The 18,847-nt window shown below is 38.7% G+C and overlaps 1 protein-coding gene across 3 annotated transcripts in view; it reads right to left on the minus strand.

The window, feature by feature from the left end:
* LIN52 (lin-52 DREAM MuvB core complex component) overlaps positions 1-18,847 on the minus strand; it is a 121,304-nt gene that overhangs the window by 47,952 nt on the left and 54,505 nt on the right. Inside the window, exon 6 of one of the 3 annotated variants that reach the window (XM_058429341.1) lies at positions 791-924. The exons of the other annotated variants lie outside the window; for them this stretch is intronic. Coding sequence (XP_058285324.1) covers positions 923-924 — 2 coding nt within the window. The 3' untranslated portion in view covers positions 791-922. Of the gene's footprint in view, positions 1-790; positions 925-18,847 lie in introns of those variants that run through there. 3 annotated transcript variants of the gene reach the window in all.

The following is an 18,847-nucleotide window of genomic DNA, read 5'->3' on the forward strand; positions in this document are numbered from 1 at the left end:
TGGTTCATTAACTGTAATAAATGTACCACACTAATGACAACAGAGGAAATTCCATGTGGGTTATATGGGAACGCTCCTTCTTAATTTTCCTGTAAATTTAAAAATATTCTAAAATTTACAACTTATTGAAAAACAACTAGTGACAATTTATAAACTAAATCAGAAGCTGGACAAAACATAAATAATTTTTATGTTTTTACAAGAGAAGATAGAGTTTAAAAAAATCATTTTCTGCCAGGCATGGTGGCTCACGCCTGTAATCCCAGCACTTTGGGAGGCAGAGACGGGTGGATCACCTGAAGTCAGGAGTTCGAAACCAGCCTGACCAACATGGTGAAACTCCGTCTCTAATAAAAATACAAAAATTAGCCAGGCATGGTGGTGGGCACCTATAATCCCAGCTATAGGGAGGTTGAGGCAGGAGAATCACTTGAACCTGAGGGGTGTAGGTTGCAGTGAGCCAAGATCGCGCCACTGTACTCCAGCCTGGGCGACAGAGCAAAACTCTGCCTCAAAAAAAAAAAAAAAAAAAAATCATTTTCCATTAAAAACAATATTTTTGGAATATTAAAAGACAACATGTTTATAAATGAAAATGTTGATATATACTTATTTATTTTTAACCTAATATGAATAGCGAAAATATATTTAGTTATTAGCATATTTAGTTACCAGTTTTAAATGTATTCTCTAGAAGACAACCCCATGCAAAATATCAATGACTATTACAATGAATGGGAAACCCCCATAAAGCATACACACACAAAGAAAAAAAACAAACTAGTTATAACATTAAAATATAGTTGGGAGGGGTATCTGCAAATAAAACTATAACATATCCTCAAACCAGACATTAACATTCTTTACATTCTTTACTGTGTTCCTCTCCTTGTCTGAATCTTCAAGAAACGATCTGCATGTGCTCTGGTAAAGACAAAAGGTAGGCTCAGGTCAGGAGCACAACTCCTCCCACTCCCAAATTAGTAATTGCATGCACTAGGATTCTGTTAATTCCAAAGGGAAATATAATAATAAATTTTCCACTAAGGCTCAATGTCTTTCATTTAAGTATCTAATACATAAAAATACTATCTATGGTCCTGGCTTTTTTTTTTTTTTTTTTTTTTTGAGACAGAGTCTCGCTTTGTTGCCCCAGCTGGAGGGCAGTGGTGCGATCTCAGCTCACTGCAACCTCTGCCTCCCGGGTTCAAGCAATTCTCCTGCCTCAGCTGCCTGAGTAGCTGGGATTACAGGCGTGTGCCACCACGCCCAGCTAATTTTTGTATTTTTAGTAGAGATGGGGTTTCATTATGTTGGCCAGGCTGGTCTCGAACTCCTGACCTTGTGATCTGCCTGTCTTGGCCTTGCAAAGTGCTGGGATTACAGGCATGAGCCACCGTGCCCAGCTGGCCCTGGCTTCTAAAATACTAGATACAGAAAAGTCAAAACTCAAGTGCATAATGGCAGGCACAGCATAATAAACTAAAAGCAATGGCTACGGAGTCAGATGGCTTGGATTGATTCCTAGCTCTTGGGCTAGTTCAGACCTTTGCCAACTGTAAAATGGTGACAATGTTCCAACTTATAAGGCTGTTGTGAGGCTTTAGAGACTATGTACCTAAAGCACTTAGTGAATGAAGTACCTATTAGTAGGTACTCATAATGATGGCTATTGAAGCAATGATTATCAATGTTTCTTAGCAGGCACCTGATGACTATAGGCACAACAGGAGGAAACAAAAGTTAATTGAACAGTATAAAAACAATGTAGAGCCCATCTGTAGAGTCCATCACCATTAACACAGCATTTTTTTTTTTTTTTTTTTTTTTTTTGAGATGGAGGTTTGCTCTGTCACCCAGGCTGGAGTGCAATGGTGCAATCTTGGCTCACTGCAGCCTCTGCCTCCCGGGTTCAAGTGATTCTCGTGCCTCAGCCTCCCGAGTAGCTGGGATTACAGGCATGCGCCATCATGCCAGGCTAATTTTTGTATTTTTAATAGAGATGGGGTTTCACCATGTTGGATGGGCTGGTCTCGAAGTCCTGACCTCAGCCTCAAGTGATTCGCCCACCTCAGCCTCCCAAAGTGATAGGATTACAGGCGTGAGCCACCGCACCCTGCCTAACAACAGCACTCTTAAATAAGACAATGCATCCATTTGATGAACTTAACAACCTGTGGAGAAGGCACAGCAGTTATTTATCACCTATATTTTTCATAGATGAGAAAAAAAAATGGCAGATTAAGTGATTTGCCCAAGGTCACTAGCTAATAAGGAGCAAAGTCAGGACTTGAATGTAGTTCTTCTGACTCCAACTGATTAGTTTTTAATTGATCTCTTGTTCTGCACGATAGCCATGTTTCGTCCTTTTAACTGGCTGATAACTCTTGACTTCTATGGCATGTTACTATAATCGATGTCAAATTCCTTAAAATTAAAACCCATATATGGCAAAGAGTCTTAAAGCCCACCAAGCACTACTATTAAAAGACAATTTCAACATTAAAAAAGAGAATCTATTCAAATAGCATTTGATTTATATTAAAATAACCAGCAAAACAGACTGGTCAATCACTTTTTTCTTTTAATTTCTGCTCAACTGCATCCTAATCACCTCATTAATAAATTTCACTGACATCTTTGTACAAAGCAGTTAGTCATTATCTCAATCTTCCTAAATATAAGACAGGAAAAAAAGACACTAGCCAAATCCTTTCTAAGTGTTCTATCCAATAATTCCCACCTAAAGCAATACTACATTAAACAAACTTCCTCTTACTCTGTATGCTGTGGTTATTATTGCTTCATTCACAATAGTAATATCACAAATGGACAAAAATAATAAAATGTTCTTTCTGGTCTAATTATCCCAGTATGTGACTTTTCTTCATTCCCACCGAAAAAAGTTGCTACCCCAGTATACCCATATTTTAACTAAAAACTTCAAAGGGAATACTGCCATCTACTGAATCACATTAATCACCACCCTTTCTCTATGCTGGTGACCTTAATTAATGACTCTCTGGGTATAAAAATTGTATTTTAAGGAGGTTTATGTTAAAAAACAAACCTCTAAGGCAGAAAAGGTTGTGTACATTCATAGCTGCCCATGACAAAAATACCTTCGAAAACAATTTCAGCTACTCGTATCCCATTATATAAGGCCTGCTCAAGAAATATTTTGAAATCTGGAGCTTGGAGCAGGGGGGCGGGAGGGTTGGTTTCCTTCATCTTCAACATCTTCTTTTCCTAACTGGCTGGAAAACTATTGATGGTCAATATCCTTTTTTCATGAGCTTCCCATATCAAACCAGAAAGGCTTTAAGTGCTATCATTTCAATTTAAGGTCAGACTAGCTATTAACCCTTAGAGTGCATTCATTTTCATTTTATCTCAGTCACTATTTATCTTTAAATTTTTTTTAGTTAATTTAAAAAAGTATAATATATGAACAAAAAAATGTACAAATCATAAATATACTGTGTAATAACCACATATAGGTACATAGAGAATCATTACCAGCACTGCAGAAACCTCTTCCTCAGGCCCCCTCCCAGCCATCATCATAACCCCAATGCAACCATTATTTGGATTTGTATCACCATGGATTAGCTCTGCTTGTTTCTGAACTTTATAGAAACTGTACAGTATAAACTCTTCTGTGTCTAGCTTCATCATTCAATGTTATATATATTCTTGAGATTCATTCATGTTGTTGCATGTAGCAAGAGCTGGTTCATTTTTACGGCTATACAGTATTCTACTATGTTCTTGTATAATAAATTTTTGCATTATTTATTCATTCTACTGCCAATTGATTTGAGGTTGTTTCTAGTTTGGATCAATTATAAATAGTGCTGCTCCAAACATTTTTGTATGTATCTTTATCTTTCGGCACACAAATGTATGCATACCTATTTCTAGGGTACATAGCATAAAAATTACTGAGGCATAGGGTAGAGGTATGATCAGTTTTAGTAGATACCGCCTAAGTTTTCTAAAATGGTTGTACTGATAATCACTTGAGATTTAAAGCCTCCTATTTCTCAGCAGGGGGACAATCTTTTTTTTTTTTTTTTTGAGACGGAGCCTCGCTCTGTCGCCCAGGCTGGAGTGCAGTGGCGCCATCTCGGCTCACTGCAAGCTCCGCCTCCCGGGTTCACGCCATTCTCCTGCCTCAGCCTCTCCGAGTAGCTGGGACTACAGGCGCCCACCACCACGCCCGGCTAATTTTTTTGTATTTTTAGTAGAGACGGGGTTTTGCCGTGGTCTCGATCTCCTGACCTTGTGATCCGCCCGCCTCGGCCTCCCAAAGTGCTGGGATTACAAGCGTGAGCCACCGCGCCCGGCCACAATCTTTTAACTATAAATTGTTCTCAGTTAAAAGAATTTGAGACACTTAGAAGCAGTAAGAAGCACTTAGGGAAAGAGAGGTTAGAGAGCTGCACAAGACCTTTCCAGACTCTTGGTCCCCCTCGAGGACTATGACCTGGAGTCCACGAGTTGGTAGAAGACTATTTTGCAAACAGAAGAGTCTGTATCCCACGTCACTGTACCCTACAGCCAATTTACCAGTAGGTTTCTTTCATCCAGGTTCTCCTAAACATTCTCTAACCCTAATCAATACCTCAGACTCCCAGATAAAGATATTATATATTTCAACTATAAGCTAAATTATTTTAGTTAGAATTCAAAGGCATTTTTATGTCATTCTTTCTTATCTGATTGCATGGAATGTGTTTTGAAGGAAAAAGGTTTATGAAAAACAACAATATTGCTGGAATTGAATCAGAATTACTATAATGGCAACCCCTCCCCAAAGATTTCTCCTATTTATAGTGACAAAGACCCTTGTCAATAATGTGAGAATACCACACATAACCTCATTCATGTACCGATCAGGCCTGGTGCAGTCTTATCTCATCATGATGTCTCGAAGGCAAAAAGGAGACAGCTGCCAGAATATTTTAATACCTATGAATTTAGAGAATTGCTTTACGTCAGTCTAATCGTTTTGTAGAGTTATAAAAATATCCGCTACAAAAGTGATGCTATAAGTATGTGTCCTTATGTAGCTGAGGGTTATAAAACACTGCACAGCCCTGGGTCAAAGTCTGCCAAGCCAAAACTGATATACATAAGTGTTGCTGTGAATTTTTAAAACCGTGCTGCCTAATCTTTCCAAAGAACTCTTGTTCATTTAAATAAGAATTAGCTGCAATAGTAACCAACTACTTCAGTGCTTCAACAATGAGTTGTGCCCACTGAAAATTCAGAAATCATCACCGCCTGTCACAGGAAGTTAACATTTAACATGTAGAAGAAAAACCCCAAAATATTTTTAAAATTAAGGGTTTTTGTGACTCTGATAGGTAGTAAATCCATTCACCATGGAAAGCTGAAATAATCAAAATCATTGTCAAGGTGCAGGTCAAACTCATACTAGGCCACAGACACTTGATGGTGGCTTTCTTATCTCTTTGTTGCCACTTCTAGGCTTAGCAGGGTAAAGCTAGACAGGCTGTTGCATGGCACAGTGGCCAAATTATGATGTAAAGTTACTTCGCCCCCTTAACATACTGATCTATATGTGGAGGAATAGACAATCAAGCAATTTTTTTTTTCTGTCTAACCTAACAAACTGGGATACTGACAAGGGAAATGAATATGAGAAAAAAATAATTTTTGCAGGTTAATCAAATAGCAACTGCTATATAAAATACTACATTTTACATGGAATCTTACAGCAAGAAGGAAACCAATTTGCCATTGTTGATATGTAGGATTTGTTGTTGTTGTTGTTCCAGTTTAAATTCCACTTTTTTTATAAGACTTTTTCCAAACACCTTTAGCCTACTGTAATCTCTCATTTCTGTCAACTTCTATGATCCTCGAGTGGCTCAGTACATGCTCTCTTGTACTGTGATCAAACTTTTTATACATTTGCCTTGTCTCTCTAGTCAGATTATAAGTGCCATGAGAGGAGCTTATGTATTTTTGACACCCAGGGTCTAGCACATTGGTTTACATAATAAATATTTACTTATTATGATAATATCAAAATCCTAAGAAATAGATGTGAACCTTTGGTAGGGTCCCAGATGTTAACATAAGTACTGGGGAGGATCAGGAGATTATTTCCAATCTATCTTGCAAAATAATAAAGGGAAGAGGAGAGTTAGAAGGGACTTATTCATGAATTGAGGAAAGTGGAATATAAAATCACTACACATAAAAAAAAAGGCCTTTGATTAGGAGCAGGCCTGTAATAGACTTCGTCAAATCTTTCTGGGCTTCCTAGATAGGTTTTATTTTCTTTTTTCTTCTTTTCCCATATAACTTTTAAAAACTTGAGATATAATTCACATAGCATAAAAGTCACCTTCCCCCACTTTAAAACTGTGAAATATACATAACACTTACCATCTCAACCATTTTTAAGTGTACAGTTTAGTGTGGCATTAAGTGTGTTTGCATCACTATGCAACCAATCTCCAGAACTTTTTCAACTTGCAAAACTGAAACTCTGTAACCATTAAACAATACTCCCCCATTCCTCCCAGCCCCCATTTTACTTTCTGTCTCTATGAATTTGACTACTCTAATTACCTCACATAAGTGGAATTACGTAGTGTTTGTCTTTTTGTGACTGGCTTATTTCACTTAGCATAATGTCCACAAAGTTGTGTGTCAGATTTTCCTTCCTTTTTAAAGGCTGAATAATATTCCATTGCATGTATCTACTACATTTTGTTTATCCATTCACCTGTCAATGAACATTTGGATTGCTTCCACCTTTTAGCTATTGTGAATAATGTTACTATGAACACAGGCATTGGGATTTCAGGCATAAGTCACCACACCTGTCTTACCCAAGTACTTTCTTAATGGTGTCTTTGAAGCACAGAAGTGTTTAATTTTAATGGAGCTTGTTCTTTTGGTATCATATCTAAGAAACTACTGCCAAATTCAAGGTCATGATTTATGCCTATGTTCTATAGTTTCAGCTCTTATATTTAGGTCCATGATCCATTCTGAGTTAATTTTTTATGTGATATGAGGTAGAGGGTCCAATTTTATTTTATTTTATTTTTATGTGGATATTTTTTTTTTTTGAGGTGGAGTTTCGCTCTTATTGCCCAGGTTGGAGCGCAATGCTGCGATCTCGGCTCACTGCAACCTTCGCCTCAGGCATCCAAGCAATTCTCCTGCCTCAGCCTCCTGAGTAGCTGGGATTACAGGTGTGCGTCACCATGCCCAGCTAATTTTGTAGTTTTAGTAGAGATGAGGTTTCATCATGTTGGTCAGGCTGGACTCAAACTGCTGACCTCAAGTGATCCACCCACCTTGGCGTTCCAAATTGCTGGGTTTACAGGCGTGAGCCACCATGCCCGGCCTCATGTGGATATTGTTTTCCAGCACCAGTTGTTGAAAGAGACTACTTTTCCCCCATTGAATGATCTTGGTGTCCTTGTCAAAAACCAATTAACTGTAAATATGGGGGTTTATTTCTGGATTCTCAATTATATTCCGTTGATCTATATGGCTATCCTTATGCCACTACTGCACTGTCTTAATTACTGTAATTTTGTAGTAGGTTTTGAGACTGGGAAGTGTAAGTCCTTCAACTTTGTTCTTTTTCAAGATTGTTTTGCTATTCTGGATCCCTTGCAATTATTTCCATGTGATTTTTAGGATTAACTTGTCAGTGTTGATTTTTCTGTACTTTACGCTTAAGAAGGAAACCAAGTTATTCTGAACAATCAATCTATAATTGTTACTAGTATCTGAATTCAAGTCTTTAATATCTGTGGGCTTTCTACTATGAAGGCATGAAAGTCAATGTAACACAGGAGTTTATCTGCAATTTTGCTTAGGAACAAATCTGAACAGCACACACTGGAAGAGCAATTCACTTAGCTGGCTAGTGAACCTAGTGGTCCACCCAGTACCTGCATCCCACCATGGCTATGAGATTCCCTAGCAGTACTCTCACACACAATAAAAATAATATTTTATGGAAACTGAAGAGAACTAAAGGAATTTGGAAGGCATACTTTTCTTACGGTTGGCACAGATATATGACATGAATAGTTCCATAATGTATCCAGCCGTGTGTGGGAATGTTTTAACAAGTATGCCAGCTTTTATCAAAAATGTTCATCAATAGACAGAAAAATACATACTTCTCTGAAAAGGCAGTGAGGATGATTCAGGAAACATGGGATTCATGACCAAAATGTGACTTGGGAAAAAATAATGAAAGGGGAAAAGTAAGCACCTATCTATTATGTACCAAGTATGGTAAATGTTGGGAATTCAGTGATGAAACCTAGATATCCTCATAGAGCTCTATGAGGGAGTTTAAGATCAAACTTGACTATTTCACGTCATAGAATCTGCAGTCTTTATGAAAAAATAAGTTTTCCATACTAATCTGAAAACCCCAAGACATAAAAGGAATGTCTTTCCAAATATTGGTAGTCCAGTGAAAAAAAAAACACCCTCAGACACAGGGCAAGGTGTTTTGGACTGGCTTCAAAAATATTTCATGTTTTGTCTCTTAGAAGGGCCGAGAAACAAACAAACAAACAAACAAACAAAAAAAAACACTCTGTGCCAGAAATGTCTAAGCTTGAATTTCAAGTTCTCCCTACTGTGGAAAATGTGGAAGGCTATCTTTAATTACTATAGTTTACAATTCTAAATCCTTAAGGGATGTTCCTTCCTCTGAATACTTATGACTTTTCGACCGGACTGTAAGACACAAGCTCAAGGGATATGACTTTGCCACACTTTCATTGTCATCAAAAAATGCCGTGGACAGGCTGGGTGCAGTGGCTCACGCCTGTAATCCCAGCACTTTGGGAGGCAGAGGCGGGCGGATCACGAGATCAGGAGATTGAGACCATCCTGGCTAACACGGTGAAATCCCGTCTCTACTAAATATACAAAAAATTAGCTGGGTGTGGTGGTGGGCGCCTGTAGTCCCAGCTACTTGGGAGGCTGAGGCAGGAGAATGGCGTGAACCCGGGAGGTGGAGCTTGCAGTGAGCCGAGATTGCGCCACTGAACTCCAGCCTGGGAGACAGTGAGACTCCGTCTCAAAAAAAAAAAAAAAATGCCGTGAACAAAGATAGCAAACTTATTAACAGGCAGCTTTAGAAGAGGTACATCCTTGATTATGTAAGGATTCCATAGAGAATCTTTTACTGGAAATCAGGTGATCCACAAAAGTGGATGCTTACTGGCATACTGTAAGGAAGGAGGCAGTGTATAACTTTAAGATTATTTTCACAGTCAATGAAGAAGAATAGACTGTTAATACTGGAGAGGCAAGAGATTGGCAAAGGTTTGGAGGGCACACATAAAAGTAATATGGAAGAACTGAAAAAGCAAGAAGACTCACAGATGAGTTGGCAAAGAATGGCAAAGGGGATGACACCGAAGAATTAGAAGAACTTTTTTGGGTTTTCATAAATTTAGTCAACGTTCTAATGGAGAAACGGCTAATTGACACCATAACTGCTTATGATCAATGGATAGAGCTTTAACTGTTAAAATCTGCACTGATTTCATACCATGGAATAAAAGCCAACTACAGCTACCACTCAGAGTTCTTTAGAAAGAAGCATCACTTCACAAAGGTTCCCTCTCAGAATACGGTTTCACAATGATCTCCCTTATCTCTTCTATCACATGCATTGTTTTCAAGGTTATTGTTGAAGTGTCACTTTTTTGTGGCTTAGTACACACTTCATGATCTCAACCACACAACCCGTGATCATCTGACATGTTGAGTTTGAAGATTCAGACAAGTTCCAGTTAACATTTCTATTTGTAATTAAACATATTGCAGTGTAACATTTATTTTAGTGGGAGAATACTTTACTTCTAATTATAGAATAATTCATACCAAAGGCCCAAAGGGTAACAATTTTTTTCAACTGTATTTTACCACATTTTAGAGGAAAAATGATACACTATGAGTTATCACAAACTTGGAAATTTGCAGTTACCTCATGAATGTCAAGGTCCTATCTTGAAAGCAACAAGGTGACTCTCTAATTTACCACAGAAGTGCCAGGTGCTCATTTTATAGGTAGATTTCATAGACCTTATATTTAATAAGAATTTGTTAGAGTTACATTTGCTAAGGAAAGACAATCTCTCAGATGTTGAGAACACCAGAAAAAGAATCTTTTTGCTGCATTCTTCCTAGGAGAGACTGAAATAATGTGATGGTTTAAAAATAATTTGAGGCTGGGCACAGTGGCTCACATCTGTAATCCCTGCCTTTCGGAAGGCCAAGGTAGGAGGATTGCTTGAGCCCAGGAGTTCGAGACCAGCCTGGGCAACAAAGTGAGACCTCCCCTCCCAACCCCCATGGCTCCAATTAAAAAAAAAAAAAATTAGCTGGGTGTGGCTCCCACACCAGCTACTTGGGAGGCTGAGGCAGAAGGATCTCTTGAGCCCAGGGTTGAAGCTGCAGTGAGCCGTGTTTGTACCACTGCACACCAGCCTGGGTGACAGAGCAAGACCTGTCTTAAAAAAAAAAAAAAAAAATTGAAGAATAAAACCCTGTCATGTGTGACAACATGGTTGAACCTGGAGGGCATCATGTTTAGTGAAATAAGCCAGACACAGAAAGACAAATACTGCCATGATCTCACTCATATGTGGAATCTTATAAGAAAAAAAAAAATTGAGATCATAGAAGCAGAGTGGTTACCAGAGATTGGGAAGAGGGAAGAAGAGGGCAGGAGAGGAGGATGAGGAAAGTTTGGTCAACGGGCACAAAATTACAATTATACAGGAGTTCTGGTGTTCTGTTGCACAGCAGGGTGACTAGAATTAACGGTAAGGTATCATATATTATGAAATAGCTGGAAGAGAGGCTTTTGAATGTTCTCACCATAAAGAAATAATAAATGCATGTGGTAATAGATATGCTAACTACCCCGATTTGATCTTTATACAACATATATGAATTGAAATGTCAAACTGTACCCCATAAACATGTACAATTATAATGTATCAATTAAAAATTTGAAAAAATTATAATTTATATAGTTAAAAAAAATCTTCACAGTAAATTCTTTGTTAAAAAGTGCATCTGCTTTTTTGGCAGGCTATGTGGAGACAGAGGCTTCTCATTTTGTTGCCCAGGCTGGAGTGCAGTGGAACAATCACAGCTCGCTGCAGGCTCTACTTCTCGGGTTCAAATGGATCCTCCCACTTCAGCTTCCCAGGTAGCTGGGACCACAGGGGCACACTGCCACACCTGGCTAATTTTATTGGTATTTTTTGGCAGAGACAGGGTCTTTCTATGTTGTCCAGGCTGGTCTCGAACTCTGGGGTCAAGTGATCCTCCCACCTTGGCCTCTCAAAGTGCTGAGATTACAGGCATAAGCCACTATGCCCAGCCTCATTCTGTTTCTGTCAGAGTAAGATAGGAGAGTATAGAACATAGGAGACACAAAATAGTGCACAAATAAGAAAGACGTTCTGTTAAACTATAGGTATTATGCACAAAGCTTGTAGGAAATTGATAATTTATACTATAAAGTATTTTCCTATTTCAAATGCACACCCCGCTTGTCCTAGCTTCAGGGAACTGATTCGTATACGCTCTGGACTCATTCCATAGTCTATCCACAGTAAGAAACTTTATCTGAAATTTGTCTATTTGCTTATTAGATTTAGTCTTCTGATGGCTTATGGAAAGTCCTAACCTAATTTGATCAGAAAGCCAAAATGTCACCAAGAGGAAGCATAGGTCCAGGGCTGAGCAAAGGTTTTCTGTAAAGAACCAAACAGACTGAATGTGGCCCACAAGCCTAACATAACATAAGTATGAATGGGACGTAAGGATGTTATGTTAGGCTTGTGGGCCACATTCAGTCTGTTTCAGATTCTTCTGTTTTTTGTTTTTGTTTTACTTTTACAGCCCCTATAAAAACGTAAAAAACATTCTTAGCTCAGAGAATACAAAAACAGGTTGCAGGCCATAGTTTGCTGACCTTTGGTCTACAGCAGTGCTGTCCAATGTGGTAGTCATTAGCAACACATGGCTACTGAGCATTTGCTAGTGTGACTGGGGAATTAGATTTTAAATTTTATTTATTTTTAATTAATTTAACTTTAAACAAACACATGCAGCTAGTGGCTACTGCTTTGAACAGTTTAGGTCTACAAGATCTCCAATAGCCCAGAACAGCCCCAGAAATCTCTGTATAGCTGCATCCCATGAATCTAATAAAGGCTTGGACAAGAAGTAAATCAGTTATTGTTATTAATAATAGCCTCTAATTATCAAATTAAAGATTGGGCATCAATTCAAATGACTAACATCAAGGACAGGAAAAGCACTGTATAAAAAGTCTGAAACAAAACTAGTTTGCATTTTGCAATTTAGTAGCATGACATCTCTTCAATATTTGGTCAAATCTCAACTTTGAAGTGTTGAAAATGGGACTAAAGAGCTTTGAGTTAAAAAAAGACTTGCAACGCTCCCATCTTTGGCAGATGTGGAATTTCTACCATTCAATTTGCATACAGATTCTCTTATTAAGACAGATGCAACTAAAATTAAGTTTCTGTTTGACTGAGAAGACAACTGATTTCTCCCATCACTGACCTGAAATGCTCCTGGAAAATTGCTTTGCTTCATTCATCACACTGCCACTCCCAGCAAGGCCCTCAAAGTTCATGAGGCACAAACTTGCTTTGTTAGCCAAGCTGTTACACAAGAAACCTAAGTCCTCATTTCCACGTGCTGACAAATCATTTCCCAAGTCCATTAATGCATTCAAAACTTGATTCCTGGAACTTCTGAAGTAGAAAATTAGGGGAGAAAACACTCATTCAACTTTAGAGGAAGCCGCCAGTCAGTGCCTTGGACAACACTCATCAAAGGCTATTTGTTTTCCCCACCTATCTGGGACAGAATACTTCTCATTTAACTAAGCAACAAATTAAAAGCACACAGTGGGGTGCATATCACTACACGTATGTCCAGCTAATGATGCATGACAAGACTCACACTACCTCCCCCCTAAAAGTTTTACCTCCAGCATTTCCTATTTTAAAACAATACTGGACTAAAATGTAACATTCCTGAAGAAAGGAAAATCACTTCATGTAAAAGCAGAGTTTGAACTATGGAACGCAAGTCAGTGGATGCAATCTGCTTGTATGGTAAGGCTTCATTTATAAGGTCCAAGTCAAACTATCTACAAAGAGTCTTGAATTGGTATATCCATATAGTGAAATCCTATGAAGCATTTGGAAAACAATGAAGCAGATCTATGTGTACTGCTGTGGAAAGATATCCAAGACATGTTGTGGGGTAAAAGATAAGTCACAAAACAGTATGTATATTATGATTGCATCTGTGTATGGTAATGTATACAAACTTTACTATGTACAGAAAATGTCTGGAAGCATCCATGGAGAAACTGTTGGTGGCAGTTACGGCTCATAAATTCAGCAGATAAGGATTTTACTTTTCACTTTATATTCTTTCATGTTATTTTAAAATATTCTTAAAATTAAGAGCTTGTATTATTTGTATAAGTTTAACATATTCCTTTAAAAGCACAGAGAGATCTTTGCAGTGGTTTCCTCCAGAAACCACTTATTTACCATTACAGTGTTTGATAATTTAAATGAAAAAGTTAAAACTGTTCCTTTTGTAGTTAACATCATTGTAATGTTCCTAAGATAGCTTTTATTAATGAATTTCCATGGGGGACAGAAGAGAAAAACGCAGACAACGGTATTACAAAACAGAAAAAAAATAAGGCACTTGCTAGGACGAGGCAATCGGGCCTTGATAGGACAAGGCAATCCACAAGTGCCAACCAGCTCCAGGGCCATAAAGATCTCAGGAGAGCCATCACATTTCAATTACCATCACTAACATTACTTATTATTTGGCCTGCTCCAGTCTCTAAGGAAGGCAGCTTGTGATGATAATACCCAGCCTCTTCTTGTAAAACAATTCATTAGGCAAAGCAGAACAGCTGGGGCAGCCACGTGCGGGTTCTTAAAGCACCGCCCCACTGGGACCTCTGGCCCAGATTTCCCTTTTCGTGAGGGACAGCCACCACCCCTCTGACAGCTGTAGAGTCCTCCGGGGACACTTCAGGTTTAATCAGTACTTCCTGCACTGGAGAGGGTCATTTGATTTCTAACATAAACTAATGGCAATCCTGCTTACAGCAGGTTACACCAGACATCAGATAAGAGGCTTTAGGGCATTTTTATCTTGTTCTAATACTCGAGAGTTAATGAGGCAGCAAAAGATACTGTCATAGAGCCCCGGTGTAGCTATATTATCCAATAAACGGACTCTTTCCAAGACAGGTTTAATATGGATCGAGGAGGTAAAGAAGGCTAGCTTAATATTGATCCTACTGAGAGGATGAGAATCCAGTCACTATAAGTAGGGCAAAATCATGCACATTCTGCAGTAGACAAAGTGCTACAAGAAGGTAAGGAGTCGCCTTTAAATACTAAGAGTAAAATGTTGCTTTTTACATTCAAAGCAGCAAAACCCTACTAGATTTATTTGGTGTTTTGGGCTAAGTTATTTTTAAAAAGCTTTTTTTTTTTTTTGAGACGGAGTTTTTGCTCTTATCGCCCAGGCTGGAGTGCAATGGCGCGATCTCGGCTCACCGCAACCTCCGCCTCCTGGGTTCAAGCAATTCTCCTGCCTCAGCCTCCCGAGTAACTGGGATTACAGGCATGCGCCTCCACGCCCGGCTAATTTTTTTTGTATTTTTAATAGAGATGGGGGTTTCTCCATGTTGGTCAGGCTGGTCTCGAACTCCTGACCTAAGGTGATACACCCGCCTCGGCCTCCCAAAGTGCTAGGATTACAGGTGTGAGCCACCGTGCCCGGCCTTAAAAAGCCTTTAAGTGAATCTATTTTTGTGTTTTTGCTGAAAAGTGTTCTTAAGAGTTAAATTTTAAATTAGTATTAAAGCTATTGTGGCTTTATATTAATTATATAATCTATACATTATATATTATAAAAGGGATAGCTTTTTTACTAGCTATGAAGCACGTTTTATTACATTAAACCGTAGACTGCCTTTAACTTCTAAATATCACCACAGTCTACCTCATACGGGCTTCAGAAATAATTCAATCATCCATTCAACAACACCAATAGCCTATTATAATCAAGCCTATGTGAAACACAGTGAAAATAAAAATAAACTCTTGGACTCACTAGTCTATGCTAGCTGCATAAAAGAAAGTATTACTCTAGCAATATTTTTCTTGTATCTTAGAATCTGTTTTGGTAAACATACAGAAATCAGAAATCCAAGTGTTTCTCTTCTCCATACTGGAAGTATCTATAGCAGTTTCTGCTCAGCAATTTTAAAAACTGACCACTTCTTGAGTGGCTTGTTCCCTAAAGATGAAAAAGAGCTGAGATTTTCTAATATTTATTTACTTGGAGAAATAGCCAAAGGGAGGGAAAAAAAAAAGGTCTGCAAGATCCCTTAACAGGACATGTTGGGCACGCAGTCACTCATTTATGGAGCACCAAACAAGCTTAATGTGGTAAAGAAAACAAGATCACTAAGTCCATACATGCACCTGTAAAATCACTAATTCTGAGCTTCCTTCTCAACACATCACCTCACATCCTTCTACTGACCCCACTGCTCTTGCATAGGTCTCTTGTCCCCTGCTATGGCAGAGAATATTGGCTGCCTATTCCAAGATCCATGTTCCCCTTCCTCTGTATTAACAGATCGCCAACTTTTTCACCACCAAAAGTATAGCTCAGAATAAACAATTACATTATTTTCCAGCCAGGCCAGGTGATTTAAGTTCTGTGGGACTGCCAGGAAGGCTGCTTAAAAAGAAAAGTGTCAGCTGTGTGGGATCCCTTTTTAAAATTAAATTAAATTCCTACCCCACCTTCTTGCCTACAATTCAGGCATGATGGCTAGAGCTCTAGTGTGTATAAAGTATATTTAGGATGGAAGGATGGAAACTTTAGTCCTTGATGACACCTTTGGAACTGCCCTACCTGCTAGGTGCATCTACCTCCAGCTTTCCTTTTTGTTGAAAAAAAAGCTACCTCGTGTAAGACACAATTATTTTAGATTTCCTGTTATATATGGTTGCACTTTATCAGAATTAACAGACTATATATTCACAACCTTTTCGCCTATATAATCCTGATAGTAGTTTAAGTTATTAAGTTATTCATTTCAAAGATGCTTTTTTTTTTTTGAGGCAGGGTCTCACTCTGTCTCCCAGGCTGGAGTGCAGAGGATAGGGGGTGGGGTGAGGGTGCAATCACAGCTCACTGCAGCCTCACTCTTGGACTCAAGTGATTTTTCCACCTTAGCCTCCCAAGTAGCAGAGACTACAGGCTTGAGCCACCTCACCAGCTGATTTTTAAATTTTTCTGTAGAGATGGAGACTTGCTATGCTGTCCAGGCTAGTCTTGAACTCCCAGCCTCAAGTGATCATGCCACGTTGGCCTTCAAAGATGCTTTAATAACATCTTAGCAAACAAAACTGAAGTTTTATAATGCATATCTCAGTTCCACACTAAACTGTATTCTCCTAGTCACAAGGGCTTAAAAATCTTGAAATCACTTTGACTCATCTCTCTAGTCTGTTACAATTTATCAATTTTTCCCCCAAAATCTCTTATCCATCCTCGAAAATTCCTTCCCATTCTGAAGTGTATTCTTTCCTCTTACATACAAATATTAGACATCAAATTCTATTTCAAGTTTCATCTCTTCCAAGAGGTGTTCCCTGGATTGTTTACCTCACTTTTCCCTCTGTTTTCTGAATGTGCAGAACACACGCTCAGAAAGGGAGCATGGTGTGAAAAAGGTCAGATCAGGCAGAGCTGTAAGGCCAAGTTAAAGGTTTTTGACTTGATCCTGAGAACAATGAGAAGCCGTTGATAGATTTTAAGAAGAAGGGAATGAGGTCACATGTCAATTTGTGTTTCAAAAATATTACTCTGACAGTGGAATAGAGTAGTTATTGGAGAAAGTATCAATTCTACAGGTAATTCAATTGGAAGAAGGAGAAAATACCAGAAATAAAGACGCTTGATAAAGCAGGCTTATTGTAGAGAGAGAACTCAATACTCTAGAAGAAAATGATAGTCATTTGAGTAAATATATGTTTACCATAGGAAAAAGCTGGTAAATATTTATTAAAAGAGCTACTGTGAGGCCGGGCGCGGTGGCTCATGCCTGTAATCTCAACACTTTGGGAGGGTGAGGCGGGCAGATCATGAGGTCAAGAGTTCGAGACCAGCCTGGCCATCAAAGTGAAACCCTGTCTCTACTAAAAATACAAAAATTAGTTGGGCATGGTGGTGCGTGGCCTGTAATCCCAGCTACTCGGAAGGCTGAGGCAGAAGAATCACTTGAACCCAGGAGGCGGAGGTTGTGGTGAGGTGAGATCGCGCCACTGCACTCCAGCTTGGGCAACAGAGCAAGACTCCATTTCAAAAAAAAAGAGAACTGCTGTGCAGAATTTAGTGCTCAATGTTCTCTTATCAAGAATGTAATGGCATTTACAATGCCAGAACTTGGACTGGATCTTGGTTTTAATAAAAACGCTACACAAGATTTTTAGGGACAATTGGGGAGGTCTGAATGTGAAAATATATTAGATTTTTAAAATTATTTTTGTTGGATGTGATAATATTATATAGAAAACTATCCTTATTCTTAGGAGATGTGTTCTTAAGCATTTAGGGGTAAAATGCCATGATGTCTGAAATTTACTTCCAAATGACTAAGGAAGAAGAGAATATCAATATGTAACATAGATTAAAAATATATATATTCGCCGGGCGTGGTGGCTCACGCTTGTAATCCCAGCACTTTGGGAGGCCGAGGCGGGCGGATCACGAGGTCAGGAGATCGAGACCACGGTGAAACCCCGTCTCTACTAAAAGTACAAAAAATTAGCCGGGCGTGGTGGCGGGCGCCTGTAGTCCCAGCTACTCGGAGAGGCTGAGGCAGGAGAATGGCATGAACCCGGGAGGTGGAGCTTGCAGTGAGCCGAGACTGCGCCACTGCACTCCAGCCTGGGCGACAGAGCGAGACTCCGTCTCAAAAAAAAAAAAAAATATATATATATATATATATATTCATATATAAAAGGGGGTTTGCTGGGTGATTAAAATTTTTTCATAATGAACTGTTGGAGGAAAAGAAGACTTAATGACTTTTCTTCTTAATTTAGTGAAGAGAGGCTTCTTTCCTGACCTATTTGTGGCATTGATATTCATTTAATTGGTAATTTGAAATAAGTTTTTAAAATCTACAGTTCCAAGGAAGTCCGGGATTTTAAAAAGTAAAACATCACATAAGGATTTTAACCCAAGAATTATCCCTTCTACAAGTAAACAGATCAATACTCCAACCCCCCCTTTAGTTTCAAGCCTGGCTACTATTGGATTCCATTTCTCAGTCTGATTAAGGGGGGCAGCTGCTGGTCCTCTTTCAACCTGGAGACATGTGATTGAATCATTCTCCAGCACCCATATTTATTAAACCTTTAATACAAAGTTTTCAATCCCTCTTGCAGAGTCATTTCAAAGAATAGTAGATACACAATTTATTATCTAAATAATATTTTATTGTATTGTTCTTTTCTTTTTTAATAACATTTTCCTCCAACACTGTGAGACTGTTGGCTAATTAAACCCTTGTTTTTACTGAACTTGACAGCTGACAGCAGCAGAAATGGATGCAAACAACCATAAACTATTTTCCCTCCTATCAGAAGAAAAATGCTTCCCCTGCGAAGCTAGAATACTATACTTTCCCCACCTTTCA

The sequence above is a fragment of the Hylobates moloch genome, unplaced genomic scaffold (assembly GCF_009828535.3).
Source record: "Hylobates moloch isolate HMO894 unplaced genomic scaffold, HMol_V3 SCAFFOLD_16, whole genome shotgun sequence".
Taxonomy (NCBI): Eukaryota; Metazoa; Chordata; class Mammalia; order Primates; family Hylobatidae; genus Hylobates; species Hylobates moloch.